General features: G+C 43.2%; 3 protein-coding genes and 1 long non-coding RNA gene across 7 annotated transcripts in view; 2 read left to right on the top strand and 2 right to left on the bottom strand.

Moving 5' to 3' along the window:
• LOC104996218 overlaps positions 1 to 1,077 on the top strand; it is a 3,582-nt gene extending 2,505 nt beyond the window's left edge. The window contains exon 2 of the long non-coding RNA XR_826150.1: positions 160 to 1,077. This is a non-coding gene — a long non-coding RNA (uncharacterized LOC104996218). The remainder of the gene's footprint in view (positions 1 to 159) is intronic.
• ZMAT2 (zinc finger, matrin-type 2) lies at positions 152 to 5,298 on the bottom strand. The gene is made up of 6 exons (XM_010850376.1): positions 5,184 to 5,298; positions 4,758 to 4,851; positions 3,696 to 3,819; positions 2,441 to 2,514; positions 1,876 to 2,021; positions 152 to 1,179 (listed from the first exon to the last, which is right to left on the bottom strand). The coding sequence occupies exons 1-6, from the start codon at positions 5,199 to 5,201 to the stop codon at positions 1,036 to 1,038; spliced, it is 600 nt and encodes a 199-aa protein (XP_010848678.1). The 5' UTR covers positions 5,202 to 5,298; the 3' UTR covers positions 152 to 1,035.
• A 1,375-nt stretch (positions 5,299 to 6,673) lies between these two features.
• HARS2 (histidyl-tRNA synthetase 2, mitochondrial) lies at positions 6,674 to 13,707 on the bottom strand. 3 transcript variants are annotated; one of them, XM_010850374.1, is made up of 14 exons: positions 13,655 to 13,707; positions 13,403 to 13,553; positions 11,952 to 12,026; positions 11,447 to 11,566; positions 11,230 to 11,325; positions 10,286 to 10,411; positions 10,076 to 10,183; positions 9,716 to 9,814; positions 9,332 to 9,425; positions 8,874 to 9,001; positions 8,539 to 8,781; positions 8,268 to 8,384; positions 7,893 to 8,039; positions 6,674 to 7,475 (listed from the first exon to the last, which is right to left on the bottom strand). In XM_010850374.1, exons 2-14 carry the CDS (start codon positions 13,508 to 13,510, stop codon positions 7,416 to 7,418), a joined length of 1,521 nt encoding a protein of 506 aa, XP_010848676.1. In that variant the 5' UTR covers positions 13,511 to 13,553; positions 13,655 to 13,707; the 3' UTR covers positions 6,674 to 7,415. The 3 variants fall into 3 exon arrangements, with proteins under 3 accessions (XP_010848676.1, XP_010848675.1, XP_010848677.1); XM_010850373.1 differs by having other exon boundaries at positions 13,403 to 13,691; XM_010850375.1 differs by having other exon boundaries at positions 7,952 to 8,039; positions 13,403 to 13,691.
• Positions 13,708 to 13,772: 65 nt separating this feature from the next.
• Positions 13,773 to 19,258, top strand: part of HARS (histidyl-tRNA synthetase) — a 13,287-nt gene continuing 7,801 nt past the window's right edge. For both annotated transcript variants that reach the window (XM_010850370.1, XM_010850369.1), the window contains exons 1-2: positions 13,773 to 13,939; positions 14,212 to 14,301. In XM_010850370.1, coding sequence (XP_010848672.1) covers positions 13,850 to 13,939; positions 14,212 to 14,301 — 180 coding nt within the window. In that variant the 5' untranslated portion in view covers positions 13,773 to 13,849. The remainder of the gene's footprint in view (positions 13,940 to 14,211; positions 14,302 to 19,258) is intronic.

Here is a 19,258-nt window from a genome sequence, read left to right as displayed (position 1 = left end):
CCAGAGGAGAACACACTGCATGTAGCAAGATGGAAGGATAGAAGGAGCATGGATCTTGATGACAGCACTTAGCCACCAAATTTACCAAAACTAAAATTGTATTACCTTCAGACTTATTATTATTATTATTATTATTATTTTTGTGTATGTGTGAAATAGGCCCAGTCAATGCCATTTATTATACATGTTGAACAGCCTCTGAGACCCAAGGGCTCCCATATGAGGTTTTTTCCTTTTTCTTTTTTGCATCAAACAGGTTCTTCCAAGAGCCTGCTTACAAGGAAGACAAAAACAGGGTAATCCTCAATAAAATGAAACAAAAAGGAAAAGCTGAACAGAGTTTACATATGAAGAACAAAAGTTAACAAACTCACCAGACAAAAACCACACCACTCATCCCATTTAATTTCCTGTTACATGCTCTGAAGAAGCTGAGAACACCAGGCCCCAAGGCAGCAATGCTCTTGAGGCTCTAGCTCAGGCTCCCTCTATGTGACAGATTCATGCACATGCACCCGCACATACCACAGATCCAGGCAGAAGTACACATGCATGCACAGGTGGCCAGAGAACCACAAGGGAGATGTAGAGAGGTTGGGGGGTGGGGGAAGTCAAGGATATACTGTCAACTGGAAACTGGGGACCCAGAGAACCCTTCTGCTGTAAGCTGAGTCAAAATTAAAACAAAGGCAGAACACAGGATAAATGTAGGATGCTCAGATAAGAGATGGACAGATGAAGAGGGAAAGATGCAAGGGGAGTTTCGGGAAAGCAGCCTCAGAAGAGGGGTTTTTCTTTATTGGGAAATCAGATGGTCAGAGGTCCTGTGTCTCCAGTGATGTACTGAGGCTGAAGGAATATGCCACAGCATGTTCCTTTGCATTCTGTGCTCTCTCCCAAGGCGGAGGAAAACCAGAAACACCCACCCTCTAGCCCTCCCCATTGCCACTCTTACTGACTTTCCCCAGTACCTCCCCCAAAATGACGCCCACACACACACAGTTAGGCCCAGCAAAAAGCCAAGCATAGAAAGCCTCAGTAACTCTTCTTGGTGGAACCAAAGCCAGAGAAGCCCATCACAGCTGCCATTTCATCATCCTCCTCAAATGTCAAGTCCTCCTCAGCCCTCCTTTTCTTCTCCTTCTGCTTCTCTTTCTTGTAGGCTTTGGCCTTTTCCTCCTAGAGGGGAAATCACTCAGAATCAGTTCAGACTCCCGAGCAAACCTTGCTGAAAGAGATAGGTGAGTGTCCTTTCCATCTTTAGAAGAAAAATATAGACAAGTAAAATTTCAAGAGCAGAGGAAAAGCCATAGTAAAGACTGTAAGGGATAGGAAAGAGAAGTTTCAGCCGGTGGAAAGCATTTCTCAATCCTACATCCCAGTTCATCTCCAGCTCACAAAAAGGTGATGGGAGAAAAGCCACAGGGCATACAGTATAAGCCAGGAGATGGTCTAAGTGCTTCATGTATATTACATACTAAGATCTCTAATATGAGGAAACAGAGGTACAGAGAGGTTATACAGCTTGTCCAAGATTCACAGCCAGTAAGTGGAGGAAACAGAATTCTGACCCAGTCAGCCTGGTTCCACAGGCCTAATGGAGACTAGGTGCACTTAATTAATAACTCAGGTAGTAAAAAGAAAAAAAAAGTATGGCCCAGAAAGTTTAGAGAAAAAGGACAGGTTTAGAGCCATTTCCTTCAGATTATCAGAGTCCCAAACAAGGGCAATAAATGTTTCCCTTACTGTATAGGAGTTCAGGAGACACAATTCTCCTCTGGGAGTAGGAGTGGGATGAGGAAAAGAGCCTCCTCATGATTCATAACATAAAATTTAAAGCTGAAGGAGAAGGGAGAGAAGGATAGTAGAGCCTACCTCTTCTCTGAGTTCTTTCATCCTTTCCTCAAAATCATAATCCTTCTGCTTCTCTTCCATCTTCTTCTTGTTTACTTCAAAACGTTTCTTCACCTGATCCAAGGTAGAACGTTCCACACGCATAGACATGCCCAGGTTTCGCTGATCTGGGTAGGGTCAATAGAAAAAAAGGTAAGGTTCTTAAAACTTCCTAAGTCCCTCAAAAAGTCTTTTCCAACTCATAAAACATGCAGTAAAAAATATTAGGACTAAAAAAAACTTCTTGGCAGCAGCCCCCAATAACAAGATAAAGCAACTTTCAACTACTCTTACTGAGAAAATGCACACCAATAGGGACAGTTGGGCCCAGGAGAAAACCATGTTTTGGACTTGTTGAGAGCCTAAAACAGGTTTTCACCTCATGGACTCCAGGAACATTAAATAATGAAGTAAAGAATGGCCTGCGCTGAAGGAACTAGAGAATGCCCCAGACGTGAAAAAGAGGCTCAATAGAAACTACCCTCTCCCTTACCCCATCACCAAAATTCAATCTCAGCCTCAATCACAAACTACCTCCAAGCCTTACGTTTCTTTCCATTAATGTGATCCAGGAAGTTAATGGAGTCTTTCACCACACAGTCACAGACATTGCAGTAGTATCTAGAAAACAGAAAGAAACAACACTAGTTTCAAATCTGATTATAAAGATTTTATCATTTTCAGCCATGAAACTGATCATTTTTAGGTAAAAATTCTTTTTAGAAGAGACACTTCTCATTTCCACAAAGCCTTTGCTCTTGGAGGAGTGTGGCTTCCAACCTCCAAGATGGCCCCCACAATGATGCCACCTATATCCCTACTCTATACAGGCCCTTCCCAATGTGTACCAGGGTTAGTCCATGTGATCAATAGACTATATCAAAAGTGATGCTATGTCACTTCCAAGATTAGGTTTTTTTAAAAAACATGCATTCTGCTTAGTCTGTTCAGGTAGATGATCACCTACCCTGGGGAAGCCACTTGCTTTGTTGTGAGCAGCACTATGGAGTGGCCCATAGAGCATAAAACTGAGGCCTCCAAATCACAGTCATGTGACAGAGTTTGGACAAAGATCCTCCAGCCCCACTTACACCTCGGATGAATGCAGACCCAGCAGACACCCTGATGGCAGCTTTGAGAGACCCTGAGCCAGAACCACCTAGATAAGCCTTTCCCATATTACTTACCCATGTGAGATATTGTGAGCTCTTCTTTGTTTTATGCTGCTAAATACTGGGTTAATGTATTAACACAAATAGCAATAGATAATTAACACAAAGAGGAAAGTTAACAGTGAGTTTACTCAGAGAAGCAGCTCAGAGAAGTGTCACTTATTGTTATCTGGTTATGCTCCTGCTGGAAAACACACTTAGACAGAGTAGTAGTGTTAGGCAAAAAGATGAAGAGTTCTTGTGAGACCTTTCTTCCTAAAGGTTAGGGTCTAGGAGGAAGGTGCACAACCAGAAAATACATAACAACTACAACTTCTGTAGCCAGTCTTGAACCTCAACTCCCTTTATTCACCGTCAGCAGTTACTGGGCTCCATTTTAGTTGCACCTAATTTCTCCCCTAGAAATCTTCTCAGTAGTCCTTTCCTTCATTTCTTCCTTTGGAAGGAGAACAAATAATCCCTTATAGTGCTAATATGAAGATGCTTACAGAGTAACCCCCTCTTACAGACATGTTAACTAGAGACCCTGGAGGAAAATGGATGGAATTACAGGAAACAAGGTTGTTATTCTGGGGGCAGGTACCCTGCGTAACACTTCCTGGCTGCAGAGAAAGATGAAAAGCCACTCACCCTCCCATCTCAGACTGTGGGGTGGTCTTGGTAATGACAATTGTCTTCCCGAGTTTGGATTCCAGGTCCACCTTGTAGTCCCTATGCCGGAGAAGCTCTCGCTTAACTGGCTGCACTGGTTTTCCTGAAATATAATGGGGAAGGAAGTCCCTTCATTATTAGAGTTCCTTAACCAGAAAGGAAAAGAAATGCATAAAGTCCAAATCCAGAGGTCTACTTTCATTTCTTTTTTGAAACATGAAGCAAAGGACACAACAGTCACTTCTAGCAGCAGCTAAGGAGAAGCTCAACACAAAAAATGACAAGCAATTCTTAACTCTCTACATCTTTTCTCCACTTTAAAGCCAAAGAATCTAAAAGCAATTTTTTAAATTCATTAATTAACTGAAGGCAAGAGTTCTGAATCTGCACAAAAAGCAACCTTTTAAAAGAACAGCAAGACCACTCTTAAAAGGGAGACCAATATTTAGGAAATAATCTGTTGCATGCCAAGCACTATTACACAAGTTACATAAAAACTAAAAGGTTTAGAGCGTGTAACTGGTGTGGAAGAAAGCAGAAGAAGGTACGGTTTGAAAACAGACGAGAAAGTAAGATATTTCTTTCTACATAGTGGAATCTCTAGAAGAGGAGCACCAACTCCCTGACACTGTCTATCACACAGAGAACAGTGCTAGACTAAACAGTACTAGGTTAAATAATACTATGTTTCCTGCTGAGAAAAAGAGGCTCTTCAATAGTAGTAACACACAGCAGCGAAATACTCCTCCTCCTGTCGCTACTAAGGATTCCACTCTCTTCTCTGTACCGGAGGAAAGTACTAAATGAGCCAAGCAAAGGCAGAGCAAGGAAGCCGAGAATCACAGAGCTAGAAAGCACCTCAAAAGCACTTCAATCCATCTCGTTTTCACCTTATACCTGAAGAAATCGAGAACCAGGGAGGCAATACTCTGCCAGATATTACAGAAGTATGGAGGACAGCGCATTTCAACTCCCCACCCACTCTCCAACCACTGCATCGCCTCTACAATACAGTTAGCACTTGATGGAGCAAGTACCCACCATCCTTCTTTTCTCTCTCTTCCGTGAGCCTCTTCTCGGCGAGCTTCTCATATTCATCTTTGTCCCACTTTCGGCGAAAGTCCAAGTTTTTTGTCTGGGGGGAAAAAATGCTCTTAAGATTCGCCGTTAATCGTGTCCAACTCCTGGAAAAACTGAAGACACCGCGTCCACGCTGCCAAGGCGGCCCGGGACCTGAAGAGAGTGAAGCCTCTCCGGACACCACTAGGAGGCTAAGGTTACCTCAGGACCCCAACCCGAGCCCTCCCCTATTCCTCAGACCCTGCGCGAGAGCCTCACTGGGGAGCTCTTGGACTGGAGCCATTATGTTGCGAAGAGGCGTCGGAAAGCCAGTTGGGTGTGGAATATTCAACGCCAAGAAGCCACCCCCTACCCCCGACTCCAAGCCCCCTCACACACAACACCTACCCCACTGCCTGACGCCATCTTCACTGCGAAGTGAATGGGAAGCCGGAAAATGCCGTAAAAAGCGGCCTTGAGCCGTAAAGCAAGCTTGCCTCCAATCAGCTTAGAGTCTCGTGTTCTAAAGGAGCTTAAAAACTGGAGGGCTTCGAAAACAGGATTGTCAGCCCCGCCTCCGCGCCAAGGAAATAGCGCATGCGCAAGGCAAGTATGAAGCAACACGGAAGTAAGGGCGCCTGCAAACCTTTTCGCCCTGGCTTTCAAAACAGGCAGATTCAACTCGTCTTAACAAGAGGAAAATAAGTTCAGATCAATGCTCTCTGATCTACTCTAATAAATTTGCGTGCATTCCAGGAGTTTCCAAACATTTAAGGCTGAAGCGCTGTTCAGTTCAGTCGCTCAGTCGTGTCCGACTCTTTGCGACCCCATGAATCGCAGCACACCAGGCCTCCCTGCCCATCACCAACTCCCGGAGTTCACTCAGACTCACGTCCATCGAGCCAGTGATGCCATCCAGCCATCTCATCCTCTGTCGTCCCCTTCTCCTCCTGCCCCCAATCCCTCCCAGCATCAGAGTCTTTTCCAATGAGTCAACTCTTCGCATGAGGTGGCCAAAGTACTGGAGTTTCAGCTTCAGCATCATTCCCTCCAAAGTAATCCCAGGGCTGATCTCCTTCAGAATGGACTGGTTGGATCTCCTTGCAGTCCAAGGGACTCTCAAGAGTCTTCTCCAACACCACAGTTCAAAAGCATCAATTCTTCGGCGCTCAGCTTTCTTCACAGTCCAACTCTCACATCCAAACATGACCACTGGAAAAACCATAGCCTTGACTAGACGGACCTTTGTTGGCAAACTAATGTCTCTGCTTTTCAATATGCTCTCTAGGTTGGTGATAACTTATCTTCCAATGAGTAATTGCTGTTATAGGGTCTCAAATGCTTCACTTTAGTGATTCACCGCAAGCACTAAGGATACAGGCTCAGAGCACTTAATTGTAAAGGTTGCAGCCTTCCCAACACACAAACACAAAGCGCTTTTTGCAATTTGTCTGTTTATCTTGAAGCAACGCTAGCACCCTTTGCTTCACTCATTTTTCCTCCACCTGAGTACATTAGGGTCATTCAATCCATCAGTTTCAGTTCAGTTCAGTCACTCAGTCGTGTCCGACTCTTTGCAACCCCATGAATTGCAGCACGCCAGGCTTCCCTGTCCATCACCAACTCCAAAGGGCACAATTTCAACATGATTGGACTTGGGAAGGTGGGTATCAGCAACACTCCCGAGAAGAACTCTAGCAGATGTCTCACTATAGACACTGATGCAGTGGTGTGACTTTATCTCTAAGTTGGGGGAAGGGGGAACTGTGGTCACTCCCTTCACTCAATACACAAGCATCACCCCAGGGAGATTACTCCTAGTTCACAGAATCCTCCAGTGTACACTCAAGCATTTTCTATGGCCTACGCAAACCAACCCCTTGATAACGAATTACTCAAACTACTCCATTTAAATTTTATTTAATATATTATACAACCTCTTCAAGAACAGCTACCTCCATGGCAGGACATGGAAGTCAGAGAAGTGATTCCGGCACAGGTAATGGGCTCCAAAAACATATCTCCATCTTGTCAGGTCACCTATTAAGTTCAACATTCAAGATTATTAAACAAACAGGCTCACTCTGTTATTATTAAAAGTGGATGGGCTAGAGAGATGCCACATCAGTATGGGCAGTGCAATGCCCTTAGGATAGCATCTCTGTTCTCAAACAAAACAGAAAGCGGTCATTTCCCCTCCTTGCTGTCTCCCCAAAACTCCCTGGACAGCCCATGACTAGGTTTTGGACAAACTTTCCAGAAGCCATAGTGGAAGGCTAAATATTTGACTTTTTATCTCAATGGTTCAGAATCCTCTCAACCTGAGGTGACTTTCCAAGAGACTTGCTGACAGCAACCATCTCAGCACATTGTTGGTAGCGTTCAACGGCACTTCAAATCTGCCATTTGCCTTGGCAGTTACAGCATATCTCTTTTACATACCAGCCATCTGTGCCCATGCACAGCTGCTCACACTAACCTAGGGGTCCTCAGGGCGTTCTACAGTTCTGTACCCAGAAAGGATGAAGGATCCAGACACACTTGTCACAAATTCTGGCCAGCAGGTGTGAAGTCCATTACGAAGTCAGTCCTAGGTGAAACTTTTTCTACAAAGATCAGCAGATGGCATTCAGGTAATGATCAAGATTCAGACAGTCGTTTCTGAATTTCAGCCACTAGATTTTCCCGTTTAATGGCCACCTGAAACATAAGAGAACCCTCACGTGACAAACTAGAGAGTGATACTAGTTTCTTAGCCTCTGCTTTTCTGGATTCATTTAACTCTGCAACTGCTCCCACTACTTGGGCAACCAGTAGGGAGGAGTACGTGCTTCAACCTGACCTGGAGAATGGTTCCCCTCAAGACTAAAGTGATTCAAATACCTAATCTATGTCTGTTTTGTTGATTAATCTTGAAATACCCATGGAGATTTCACTTGTCTTTTTGCCCATCCAGCCAATCATCAGCTATAATGGATGCCCAGGATGGAGCCTCATTCACCTCTATCACTATTAACCCTGGAGATAACTTCCACAGCTAAAATATACATATTTCTCAAAGAATCTAAGAAAGGTAGAAACACTTGGTCCCTTCTATTTCTGGCTGGCCTGACTCACCTCCTCCCTGCTGGCCACTGAACGGAGCTTGATGACCCCTTCCTTCAGTTCTTGCTCACCAATAATGACCACCAGTGGAATTCCCATGTTCTCACAGTAGTGCAGTTGGGGTAGTAGTTTAGGGTTGTTCTTATACATCAGCTCTGCCTAAACAGGGTGAAGTTAAGAATAGGGGATTTAGAAGTTAAGTATACCACTGAAATCCCAGGAGCAAACATATCTAAAAAGTAAGTAGCTAGCTTACTTGTACCCTAAGAAGATACTCCAGTGAATACTAGAAAGCTCTTGAGTTCCACCCTAGGTATAAACTAGAAGTGGGCCTGGTGCATGAATTCTACATATACCTAGATGGTGTAGATATTAGCTCCTTTATACCTTGATCCCAGCATCCCAAAGCTCTGCAATTAGCTTCAACCGTTCTTGAAGAAAGTTCTTCTGCGGTGTGGCCACAAACACTTGGGTCTCTGTGGTCCGTATCTTCTCACCAAAAGTCTAGTAAAAGAGAGAGAGAAAGTAAACTAATAAAAACTTTTGCACCAATATTTCAAAAAAACAAAAACAATCATCAAAAAACAGTCCAACTGCACCTCCAGAAACATGAGTTTTTAAGGTATGCAGCCCCACTCTAACCCCACCAAGGACCTACCTTTATCCTCTGCTCCACAATGGAGAAGATTCGCTCTACCCCAATGCTGAGCCCCACACATGGCACCTTGTGGCCTCTGGGGTCAAACATGCCCACCAGCCCATCATAGCGACCACCAGCAGCCACACTGCCCATATTCAGGGGCTCCTCCTCAGCATGCACTGGGGTCTGTAGCAGCACTGCTTCATAGATCACTCCTGTATAGTAGTCCAGGCCTCGAGCCAAGCTCAGGTCAAAGGAGACCTGCAGAGACAAAGTTACAGTCAATGTCACACAAGACTCAGGATCGTAAGAGCCCTAGACACAGCAAGAGGTCAACTCCCTACTCAGCTAACCTTTTCAGCAACTCCAAATAAAGTCAGGTATTCAAACAGCAGCTTCAGGTCTCCCAACCCCTCTAGGGCCTGCTTGTTCTGGGATAGTCTGGGATCCTGGAACATTTGCTCCACCAAGGATATCCCACCTGGGGAGACATGTGGGGAGAAATAAGGTCTCTGCTATACACCCAGATGTGTTTCATTCAAATTTAACCCTAATGTACTCCAACTAGTCCTCCTCATTTTCTTTAAAAAAAAAAAAGAAAGATCCTGATCACATCTGACCAGACTTCCCTCATCTACCTCCATCTTTGACATAACTGGTTATAGTAAGTAAAAAGGTTATTAAATTCAAACCAGGCTCTGGAACCTAGCACATTTATGGAAAGGAGCTGTTTCAGAGGTAGAAGTTATACACAGATCACCCTTACTCTGGTTCTATCACGTACCTCTAAAATAAAAACAGTGGTTCTTACCATGACATTGGACATAATCCCCAATTCGATCAGCCACTTCAGGAGCCAGGCCTTTCTTTACCACCATCTCATGTCTCACATCTTTCCAAGATATCTGCACAAACATCCAAACATTAGGCTAGCCCCAAGATCCCTCTTTCTCTAAATGGAAAAGGACATCTTGTTTCATTCATTAGGTATGTCACAAGTAGCTAACACTATACTCAGCACAGTTAGAGGCAGCTTAGGAAATCTAGCGATAATCACCACTGCACGGCAAAATTCAGGTCTTGTTTCAGAATGTCTCCTTACTTTCCTCCCAGAAATAACTCACTTCTGGCCACAATCTCCTCTAAGGGTATAGGTTTGAAGGCAGGGTCTACTGAAGCATGTCTTCTTCATTACCTTATCTAGTTTGTCTACCGAGGAGCAAATGGCATGGAACTTGCTTTCAGGAACACCACAGACAGCAAATATCCCATCCAAAATCCGTCGGTCACTGACCTGTGAACTCAATGGAAGCAACCCAAATGCCTTGTCAATGACCTCTCCATCAAAACAATGGCAGTCCCAACTCTCCTGACTCAAAAGGGACAGAAGTTTCACAGAATGATTATATAGATATAGATATGAAATGCAACACCTGTACAAAGAAAATCCTAGAGCTATAGCCTCAATGGCTGGTGTCACCTATGTCTTGAGACAGTTGAGACAGCATTAGGCCAAATCCAGACTTCGCTTCTCAGTCCTCAGCTCTGGCCTCACCTTAATGAGAAAATCCCCCAGGTGCAATCCACTAAGGATTTCACACATGATCTTCAAACATTCTGCATCAGGGATCATAGGGTCAAATTGACCAGCAATGTCAAAATCCTGCAGCAAAAAAAAAAGACAGAAAAAAATTACTGAGCAGCCAGTTCCCCAGTTGTGGCCCCCAGAACTATCAAACCATGCTGCCTCCATCAGGTCTCTTACACACTGGTAGAACTCCCGGTAGCGGCCTTGGACTATGGTTGGGCTCTCCCGCCGCCACACTTTTCCAACATGATAGCGTTTCATCTTCTTCACTTTATTCATGGCCAGATAACGAGCAAAAGGGACCTTACATAAATAGGTTAAGGAAGAACGATACTGCATACAAAGTTTAGGCCCAGTGGAAAGACATTAGGGAGGACTGGGGCTCTATCAATCAGATCTCACCCACCAGAATCAGAACAAGGACCTTCTTTGTCTCCTTTCTCACTATACCCATGGCTTAGCAATCAATATATGTTAAATAGTGTCAAACGAAGGAATCCCAGCTAGCAAGACTGTAAGTTCTGTAAAAAGCAGTGGAAACAGAGATAGAAATGACCCAAGAACTTCAAGTCTGGGCATTCCCTCCCACTCAGATCAATTCTTGACTGTCTTAGAAGAGTCAAGCTTCAGAACCTGGATTTGTCTACAATTTCTAAGTCAATTTTTCTTCAAATGCTCAAGGACCACCTACATCCTAATTCCCAAGTACCTGTTTAAAATGCAGATTGCTAACTCCCACTCCAGCTACAGAATTAAGAACATCAGCGGCTAGAGGTCAAGAATTTGTATTTCGGCAAGCTTCCCCCAGGGATGCTGACATACTATTTTTTTTTTTGGCTGTGCTGCATGGCATGGGGGAATCTCAGTTCCCCAACCAGGGATCAAACCTGTACCCCCTGCATGAGTCTTACCACTGAACCACCAAGGAAGGTCACCTAACAAACTATAAACTTAAATGACAAGGCACTAGGACAGGCTGTGCTGGCAGAATTGCCTTCTGGAAGAAACTAGAAGTAAAGACTGCTGCCAACAAGACTATAGGATCCCAGAGCCACTCTTTTCTGGTTAGTCAGAGTTGCCCTCTGAGTTTGAAAGAGGGAAGCCTCCAGAACTCAGGATACAGTAAGGTCATAGCGCAATGACAACAGCTCTCCACCCTGATCCTTCAGATCATAGATGAGTCCAGAGTCCTCTCCATACTTCTCAGTAAGTATTTCCTACAGAGGTCAAACAGAAAGTGCCATGGTTAAAAGGAAAACTCCAGAACATAGGCTAGAAGCCCTTTGGGAAATAAGGCAGGTGAAGAAATGGGGTTCCTGCACTTTTTTCTCCTCTTACCTTTAGTTCAAATGCCGGGGTATCCAACCCCTTTGCTCCATGACGTTTAAAGCAGCTAACAACCACATCAAGAATTTTCTCCCTCACCACCATCTGCTGGGGACTAAGATCTCTGGTACCCTAGAAATCAAAAGAAGCCGGAGTGAAAACAAAATCAAGTCCATTTAAGACAAAGAGTTAAACTATATCTACAATCTAAGGTATGGAGTTGAAATCACTTTGGGTTCAGATGACTATGAGCCCCACCCAGTACCTCCAGAATAGTAAAGACTTTTTTACAATTAGTTTAAAAAAATGTTAAAAGTAGGGAATTCCCTGGGGGTCCAGTGGTTAGGACTCTGTGTTTAGGATATAGGTTCAACCCCTAGTCAGGGAACTAAGATTCTGCATTGTAAGACACAGAGTATGGCCAAAACAAATAAAAACATTAAAAGTGGTTGGGAAGGGAAGCAGAGGGCAGAACTCTAAGGCACTCTAATGGACAGGGTGCGGTACAGGGTATTACCTTTGGGGTCTTGATAGTAAAATTTGACTTCTCTTGATGAGGTTTCAGTTGGGATGCAAACAGTGCCTCTGCAACCTGGCAGGAAAAATGTGAGATACAGTTTCTCTCATACTGGCCAAAGGAACTTCCCTGGTGGTCCAGCAGCTAAGGCTCCACACTCCCAATGCAAGGGGGGCTGGGTTTGATCCCTGGTCCCCTCGATCCCACATGCTGCAAATGGCAGTTCCCATGCCACAACTAAAAGATCTTGCATGCTACAACTAAGACTTAGCGCAACCAAATACTGGCCAGGACTGTGGTATCTCTGGCCCTGTGCACCACCAACCTGCAAATACTTTTGGTCCTGAGCAATACGAACTCTTAACACTACGCTATCTATCCTAATCTCAGCACACTTCCAAAAACCCAGCTATATATGTGATACACAGAAGATCAGGTGTTTACTATATAAGCTTCCTCACCATATTTGGAGTTTTCAAATATATGGAAAAGTTTAACCACCCAAAAACAATGAAGGCACAAAGAAACCCAAGACTACCACCACTGACCATCTAGGAGTAGGGACTAGTATGATCTCCAGTTCTCAGTCTCCACTCAAAGAGCAAAAAATAAAAATTGTTAATAAGATAGCAATGGTCATTAGGCTTAGAGATAGGGAAAAAATAACTTGAAGACAGAAGAGAACCAGCCCAAGAACAGCCCATTCTTTTTCTTCCAAGAACAGAGAACAATGCCTGTGGAACAAACAGGAAAGGATTAAAAAAAAAAAAAAAGATTAATAGAATGCTGTGTCTGCAAATAACAAAAGATATGCACCCTGTTGGACATAACACAAAGCATCTACTAGGAAGTCAACAGTGTCTTTCCCAAGGTAAAACAGAATCTGTGATTTTACTACCAGCAGACTATACACCCTTCCAGAAATATAGAGGGTGTAGTTCATACTTTGGCTGATTCTATCCTCCAAGGCAGGGCAGTGAAGCCCACAGCCCCTCCTAAGAATCCATAATCTTTGAAAACTACAAACTGGGATGAGGGAGATTCATTTTGAGGTAAATTCTAACGTGAACTCATTTTACTTATAGTCGTAAGTGGTTATGTTCACATTCTTTGCTTAAAAAAATTTTTTTATGTGTTTGAGCCCAAAAGGTTCAGATAAGGGATTGTGGACCTGTACTTAAATGCTCCCTTACTACGTAGCCACACGTAAGTCATTTAACCTTGCAGCCTCCGCTTCCTCAACTATAAAATGGAAATATAACCCCAACCTCTCAAGATTGCTTTGATGATTAAATAATAAAGCATCCTAAAAGGCCTTAACTCTGTGTCGGTACATCGAGGGCACTCACTAAATACCGACTGTAATACGGCGGGAGTACAGGCTGAGAGTCCATGCTTTCAGATCTGGAGATCCTGCCCCGACAGACCAGAGCTATCTCAGTCTGGCTCACCTGACTGTGAGAACGGACTGCCCTGATGCACAGAGCACCGGGCGGCGGCCGGAGCAGGCCAAGCAACACAGTCCAGGCTCTCCCAGGTAGGAGTCCAAGCTGGGGCATCTTGCGGCAGGAAGCAGGACTTCCGGAACAAGAGGCAAAGGACCTAAGAATGAGGCAGACAGGACCCCAGAAAGGGTTACAGGACGCTGTGGAGGCGAAACCGAGCACCAAAGATGAGATAAGTGGGTCTACAACTTCTCAAACCTAGCACACTAACTCCACTCCTCTCCGGCTCCCGCCCGGCCTCCGCACTTCCGGTAGGAGTCGGAAGTAACTTTTTATTGGGCGGTGGCTCTCTAGGCGTATGGGCCAACTACTCGATATCCGGAAGTCCTCCGAGTCGAGGCTGTGGCCACCGCAGCCTATCTAGCCAGCAGTCAGTTCCAGTCGGCAGCAAGTATGGCTGATCGTGCGGCGCTGGAGGATCTGGTGCGAGTTCAGGGAGAGCGTGTGCGGGGCCTTAAGCAGCAGAAGGCCAGCGCGGAGCAGGTGCGACCCAGGCGGCGGAAGAGAGGACAAAATGAGGCCAGCGAGGACAGAGCGGGGGTGGTCTGCATAGAGGATAGGGATCTGGAAGAAGGGACTCGACTGGTAAATAGCACGACGGGCTGAGTGGGGAGGTAGTTGGGGTAGGATTTGGGAGAAGCAAAGCTAGGAGAAAGATATGCCCCACATCCTGATGAGGGAGGGATACTGAATGAATAGCGGGAGCGGGAGGGAGTGGCAGATGTGGTAGTCCAGCGCCTACTTTCCCTCCACAGATCGAGGAGGAGGTGGCAAAACTACTGAAACTGAAGGCACAGCTGGGCCCTGATGAAGGAAAACCGAAGTTTGTGCTCAAAACCCCCAAGGTAAATATTATGCCTTTAGGGAGCCTCCTAGAGGGTCCCTAATTCCACTCACAAGGACGCATATGCCTGCCCCCCTGAACCAGATCACTGAGGAGGATCTGAAATGTTGCAAAGGATACAGCAAGTTGCTCTTGGCGCCAGGCTGAACTGGACTCTATCTGAGTCATTCTGAGATGACAAAGTGATGAAAGAAACTAGGCCAGCTGGTTGCTTAGGGGAGTCTACTCCTCTTTTCATTCAGTAAATATTTACTGAGTGCTTATTGTGTTCCTAGCAGTGTACAAAGCAGTGAGTTTACCATGGTGAACAATATAGCCTGCCCTCAGAGAGCTTGGGCTCCCCTGGTGGATCAGTGATAAAAGAATTTATCTGCAATGCAAGAGACACGGGTTCCATCCCTGGGTGGGGAAGATACCCTGGAGAAGGAAATGGGAACCCACTCCAGTATTTTTGCATTGGAAATCCCATGGACAGAGGAACCTGGTGGGCTACAGTCCATGGGTTCGCAAGAGCTGCACACGACTTAGCGACTAAACACACACACACACACACAGAGCTTACATCCTACAATGGAAACAGACTTGGGAAGAAAAATAATCCCACACGTGGATATGTAATACAAGTTGTGTTAAGTTATGTAAAGAAATAGAAAGGATTCTCTGAGAAAAATAAGGGAGAACTGCAGAGTCTGAGGAAGTAATAGACTAGTTGATCTGTAGATGAGTGGGAGACAGCCAGGTGAAGAATGTGAGGAAGATAGGTCCAGGCAGGGTAGGGAAATCCTGAAGCAAGAAAGACTCTTGGTACTATCCAAGAACTAGAAAAAGACTTTATGTCTGGAATCAAATAGAGAAGGACAGTGGAGTGGAATGAAGTTGCTAACTCAGCCTCCATGATTTCAGTTCAGGTGACACTTTCTGTGAGTTCTATAAACCAGACTACTTACCCATCATCTAGGTACCTTGGCACTTCATAAATATTCTGTTATTGCATTTATTGCTGACCTTTCATTATTCACATGGTTGATTTAACCTGAGAGGCTGAAACTAGGTGCCTGGGACTAAATAGGTATTCAGTGAATGTATATGAAATTTACTTCCGCAGTAGGAGATGATTTGTCTTCCTTATGTTGAGATGTCACCTTTTAAGAGTAATTCTTTGGGCTCCTAAAATCATTGAGCTATTATTTTCTACATGTAACTCATTTCAGACATTAAAAAGACAGTGTAAAAACCCAAGGCAGTAACCATCAATAGCTATTCAAACTATTGGGTGAAAAGATTAATGGGGATTTATTGATAGATCAGGCTGGCCTCACCTAAACCCTATGATCAATCTTAGCATTGCTAAAAGTAGGACAACCAGATATTATATTCCACCAGATGTGATGCAATAAGAAGTACACAGCACCACCTATGAAGTGTTCTTGCCAAGAACAACTGAACCTGAATCTAATCAGTCTTCAGATCTAACCACCAGTTTACTAGAAATATGGGAAATGGAGGAACACATGTTAAATGACCACATTGAGTTTACTGTTAACCAAATCTAGAATAAGAAAAATTCTTTCAGAAAAATGACTCAATTTCCTCAACAAGAAAGGACAATTTAAAAAAAAGAAAATTGTTGCAGATTAAATAGACATGAGACACATCAACCCAGTACAAGGCATGAAGTTATTTAGAATCTGATTCAAACAAGCCAAGCATAAAAAGATATGACTGCAACAATTGGGAGTAATAAACATGGTTTGGGCACTATCTAAAGGGTTGCTGTTAGGTGGGCTGATCTTAAGTTGTGTTGGTTGTAAGAAAGGTATTACACTGCTTTGTTTTTTAATCTTTGTATGTTAGAAAATCATACTGAAATATTTGTAGATGAAAGTACATCTAGGATTTTTAATTTAAAATACTGCAGGAAAAAATGATGGGGCTTAGTCAAAAAATAGCAGATGTTGATAGTTGTTTAAGCGGGTTGGTAGATACCTGGTGGTTCAGTGTACTATTCTCTATAATGTGTGTTTGAAAATTTCCATAATATAATGTTAAAAGAAAAGGTGAATATAGTGAAGAGTTAATATCTACTGTAGTTTGTTGAAATACATTTCTTGACGTGTGATTCTTAGTTAACAAAAAACTCAATATTACAGGGAAAGGACTCTTTCAAGGGACCTTCCTGGTCAAAATTATTTTCATAATGTTACATGCCCTCATTTCATTTGCAATGAAGGTGCAAAAGCACTGGTGTGTAGAACTGCTGGTGTCTTAGCACAAATCAAGATGCTGGCATGGAGCTGTACTAATAGCCACTTTATGTTCTTTACTTTCAGAAACTCACAGGGGAAAAAAATTCAGTTTTACTTAAGAATGTCCTTGATAAAACAGTAAAAATTATTAATTTTATTGATTATTGACCCTTGAGTACACTTTTTTAATATTCTACATGATGTAATGGGAAGCACGCATAAAGCACTTCTGCTGCATCCCAAAATAGAAAAAATACTTGGTGCCATGTATGAATTATAAGCTGAACTAGCTGCTTTCTTCATGGAAAACCTTTTGTATTTGAAAGAAAAACTGAAAGATAAAACTATTGTGTTAAAGATCTGGATATCTGGCAGATCTTTTAACAAAAATGAATAAAGTAAACCTTGACACCTCAAGGGAAACATTCAACAGTATGTGTTGCCAGTAAAATAAAATTCAGGTGTTCAAGAGAAAGTTAGAACTTGTTATTTTCCACCATGAACCTGACAGCTTCCCAACACTTAGAACTTTTTTGATGAGATCTATGGTGACATGAGGAGAAGGCAATGGCACCCCACTCCAGTACTCTTGCCTGGAAAATCCCATGGACAGAGGAGCCTTAGAAGGCTGCAGTCCATGGGGTTGCGAAGAGTTGGACACAACTGAGCGACTTTACTTTCACTTTTCACTTTCATGCATTGGAGAAGGAAATGGCAACCCACTCCAGTGTTCTTGCCTTGAGAATCCCAGGGACGGGGGAGCCTGGTGGGCTGCCATCTATGGGGTCGCACAGAGTCGGACACGACTGAAGCGACTTAGCAGCAGTAGCAGCATGGTGACATGAACAAATAGGATTTTCTGATATTGTATAATGAAGCATATCAACATTTGGAATATCTATATAACTGTTATCAAAAAACCAATATTTTCTAAATGACCAATGCATGATGTTATAAAATCATGCCTGGGTAAAACAGCCATTCCAAGTACAAGATAGAGTAACAGATCCTTTTAAATTGTAGTAAAATATAGATAACATAAAATTTGCCATTTCAGCCATTTTTAGGTGTACAGTTCAGTGGCATTAAGTACATTGATATCGTTGTGTGACTATCACCACTGTTCATCCTCCAGAACTTTTTTTACCATACCAAACTAAAATTCTTTACCCATTAAATGGGGTAGTGATACCCCATTCTACCATCCCTTGGTAAGTAGTGTTCTACTTTCTGTCTATGAATTCTGTGTTCCTTATAATGGATTTTAATGTGACAGTGTAAAAAGTTCATCGATGTAGTTTTAGATTCCACATTGTAACCAATCCTTAAGAAGCTTTCCCTAATCAGATTTTGGTGTAGTTTAAGAATATCTAAGTGAAAGTGGAGAGTGAAAAAGTTGGCTTAAAGCTCAACATTCAGAAAACAAAGATCATGGCATCCGGTCCCATCATTTCATGGGAAATAGATGTGGAAACAGTGTCAGACTTTATTTTTTGGGGCTCCAAAATCACTGCAGATGGTGACTGCAGCCATGAAATTAAAAGACACTTACTCCTTGGAAGGAAAGTTATGACCAACCTAGATAGCATATTGAAAAGCAAAGACATTACTTTGCCAACAAAGGTCCATCTAGTCAAGGCTATGGTTTTTCTAGTGGTCATGTATGGATGTGAGAGTTGGACTGTGAAGAAGGCTGAGCGCCAAAGAATTGATGCTTTTGAAGTGTGGTGTTGGAGAAGACTCTTGAGAGTCCCTTGGACTGCAAGGAGATCCAACCAGTCCATTCTGAAGGAGATCAGCCCTGGGATTTCTTTGGAAGGAATGATGCTAAAGCTGAAACTCCAGTACTTTGGCCACCTCATGAGAAGAGCCAGCTTATTGGAAAAGACTCTGATGCTGGGAGGGATTGGGGGCAGGAGAAGAAGGGGTCGACACAGGATGAGATGGCTGGATGGCATCACTGGCTCGATGGACGTGAGTCTGAGTGAACTCCGGGAGTTGGTGATGGGCAGGGAGGCCTGGTGTGCTGCGATTCATGGGGTTGCAAAGAGTCGGACACGACTGAGCAACTGAACTGAACTGAACTGAAAGAACTAAAGTTAGCTGAAAAGTTTATTCAGATATTCCTCCTTTTATAATTATACATCTCTTTAAGGCTAGATTTTCTTTATATACTCAACCAGAACAACATATCACTACAGAATTGAATGCAAAAAGCATATATGAGAATAAAGCTGACTTCTGTTAATCCAGACATTAAAGCTTTGCAAAAATGTAAATCATTGCCACTCTTCTCACCAAATCTTTTTGTTTTGGAAAGTAGTTACGTTTTCCTAAAATGTTATTTATGTTAACATGTAATGGATTTTCTTTTTTGTTAAGTGAATTAATATTTTTAAATGTTTGCAGTTTTAATTTCAAACATGATAAATATTGATAGGAATAATCAACTTTGGAGTCCTGAGTAAATAGTAGGAATATAAAGCGGTCCTACTTGTGAGTAGCATATAAAAGCCCAAACTAGAAGTTCTGACCTGAAAGAACAGAGTTCTAGTACTGGCTGCCATGAACCTGCTGAGTGGCCTTAAATAATGATTTAATGTCTCAACATGTTCTAATTCATTTAGTCAGTCCATGTCATAGGGCTATCAGAAACAAATTAAAGGTAAATAGTATTCACTAGGATTTTTTTTTTTTTTTTTTACATCGCTG

This window comes from Bison bison, unplaced genomic scaffold (assembly GCF_000754665.1).
Source record: "Bison bison bison isolate TAMUID 2011002044 unplaced genomic scaffold, Bison_UMD1.0 scf7180017864291, whole genome shotgun sequence".
Classification (NCBI taxonomy): domain Eukaryota; kingdom Metazoa; phylum Chordata; class Mammalia; order Artiodactyla; family Bovidae; genus Bison; species Bison bison.
The sequence above is the reverse complement of the archived record's forward strand: the minus strand, read 5'-3'. Positions and strand labels throughout refer to the sequence as shown.